This window comes from Aplysia californica, unplaced genomic scaffold (genome assembly GCF_000002075.1).
Source record: "Aplysia californica isolate F4 #8 unplaced genomic scaffold, AplCal3.0 scaffold00391, whole genome shotgun sequence".
In the NCBI taxonomy this organism is placed as follows: Eukaryota; Metazoa; Mollusca; class Gastropoda; order Aplysiida; family Aplysiidae; genus Aplysia; species Aplysia californica.
In genome coordinates, this window is record NW_004797661.1 from 279,341 (window position 1) to 281,632 (window position 2,292).

The window sequence follows — 2,292 nt, forward strand, 5'->3', positions numbered from 1 at the left end:
CCCCCCCAACCAACTAGCGTACCTCAGGCCTCCTGTGTAAGACTTCTTTTCATAAACTGTGACGTCCGAGTAGCCCAGCCTGGCCAGGAAGGTGGCACAGCTGATACTGGCCGGACCACAGCCTACTAGCGCCACCTTGGCCTTGTAGCTGTCCGGCAACTGATCCAAGGGAGGTAAGCTTGGGTCTCGAACTTGTGGAACTCTCATGTCTTTGAAAACCTGAGAAATGAAGGAAAGTAAAAATTTAAGTTCTTTGTCATCGAAGCATGGTTATTTCATGTCTTTGAAAATCCTCCTGAGTAATATTATGCTCTCAACCACCGAAAGACGGTATTATCATTGCTTAAAAAAATATAAGCCTGAGAAGTGATGGAAGGGAACACGATGTCTAGTGGGTGGTTGGTGAGTACTTTGGTGTGATTTGCTTCATCTTTCCTGTCCAACATCTGTTGTCCTTATCTCTCCTATTTCTTTTCTTTATAGCTTATCTTAACTCTCTAGATGCACCTCTTATCCTCGCTATTTTATTTTGACCTAATTGTGTTGCAAGTGCCCTTAAAACTCTTATCAAAATTAAACTCAATTAAGATCTCTATAATCGACGGATTTGTCTCTGATGTCTTAAAAGACCTGGGAGGGAAAGGGAGGGAGTCATGAAAAGAACAAGTTTTCTACCTTCGACAGATGGTTCTCTAAGTTTATGAATTTGATCTAAGCTTACTCTGACTCACAGAAATGTCATATTCAGTATATAGTACAGCGTTAATTATATATTTCAGTTTCCAAGTTTTCTCGTTCAGTGAATGTGATCATAACTGAAACTAAAATAAAATCAAAATAACCAAGAAAATAACAGTAACCTCTGTGGCAAACTGCTGCAGTCCGCCGATGTTGATTGGTCCTTCTTCTGTGGCATCCAGGTTGCAGCCGCCCACACAGAGGTCAGAGGTCGGGCACACCATGCCACACGTGAGACCAAGGGGGTTGTCGGACAGGATAGTCTTTGCTGCTCCATAGTAGTTCTGGCACAAAGAAAGAAACATTTTGCAGAAATTTAGTAAGCCATGAATCCAGCAGTGTCGTCCACTGACTAGTGGCTGGCCCATCATAAGTGTTACTGAAAACCTGAACAATCCTGAAATGTTATGAACAATTAATCTTCTAAAAAATATTAGCCTACACTGTATCATGATCTTCACAAGCCCACAGTATCACACTAACTACAAGGCAGGTTATGGTGATTCAAATAAGTCCCTACTCCTATTGGTAGTCGCCGTTTTGCATGAAGGCGAGAAAGAAAACAACGATTATACGGTGGTATGAGTTAAAGATTAATTTTGTAATTGTAGGTGTTTCACACCCCCCCCCCCAATAATATTGACACAATTTGGATCATACAGATGGCGGGCAGCTACGATCCTGCCTATTTGGGGCTGAGAGTGATACAACGACCTAGCTGACAGAGCCCCGAAAAACAAACAAGCAAAAAGCAAAACAAATCAACAACAAACAAACAAAAAACAATCAAACAAACAACTCCCCACACAGGAATAGAACTTAGGTCTTTCGCGTGTGACGGAGAAACATCTAACCGCTACCGGTACACCACAGACGCTCGCGGTATGAATAAAACATAAGCGTTTTATGTTTTTCACTACCTCCAGATGTCGCTTATTCTTTGCTTTGCACAATATAATAATACAATGAAAACAGGGGTATATTATCCTGCTCAATTGATCAACAGTGTAGATCTCATTGAACGACCTTACTGACTTTCGTTATGAAAAGTCTTGGCCTATAATAAAAACTTAACTAAAGGGGTCGCATCCTTTACCGAGTTTTGTCCATTATAGTTTTATTTGTCTATCCGTTAATTTGTCTGCAAGGTTGGGATCATCGGGAGACAGTAGATAAACAGCTGCTCCCCCTTCTCCTCGGGATTCACATTCACTATCAGAGATAACATCGACTGGTAAAGTCGATAAAAAAGTAGGCCTATACAAAAGAAGAATTTTTTGTCAAACCAGCAAAACGTGTCAGCAGTTCACTTTCTATTCGTGCATCATGAAAAGGCCCAGATCAATGCCCTAAATGTGTCAGTTTTAGATCAAGTGTGATAAGATACATTACTGATCGACGAGATAATTTCTGAGGGGATTTACCGGAACATCAACACAGATTCGGCATCAACACAAAAGTGCACTCAGAACATTCAACCCCAATGACACATATAACGGTGCACACATAACTCACACAAGAGTACCCAGTATGTTCGTGGGCATGAATTCACCC

At 41.3% G+C, this 2,292-nt stretch overlaps 1 protein-coding gene across 1 annotated transcript in view; it reads right to left on the reverse strand.

The window, feature by feature from the left end:
* LOC101862289 (dihydropyrimidine dehydrogenase [NADP(+)]) overlaps positions 1-2,292 on the reverse strand; it is a gene marked incomplete in the record, with an annotated part of 35,539 nt that overhangs the window by 17,544 nt on the left and 15,703 nt on the right. Inside the window, 2 exon segments of the mRNA XM_005103827.3 lie at positions 23-219; positions 861-1,022. Coding sequence (XP_005103884.2) covers positions 23-219; positions 861-1,022 — 359 coding nt within the window.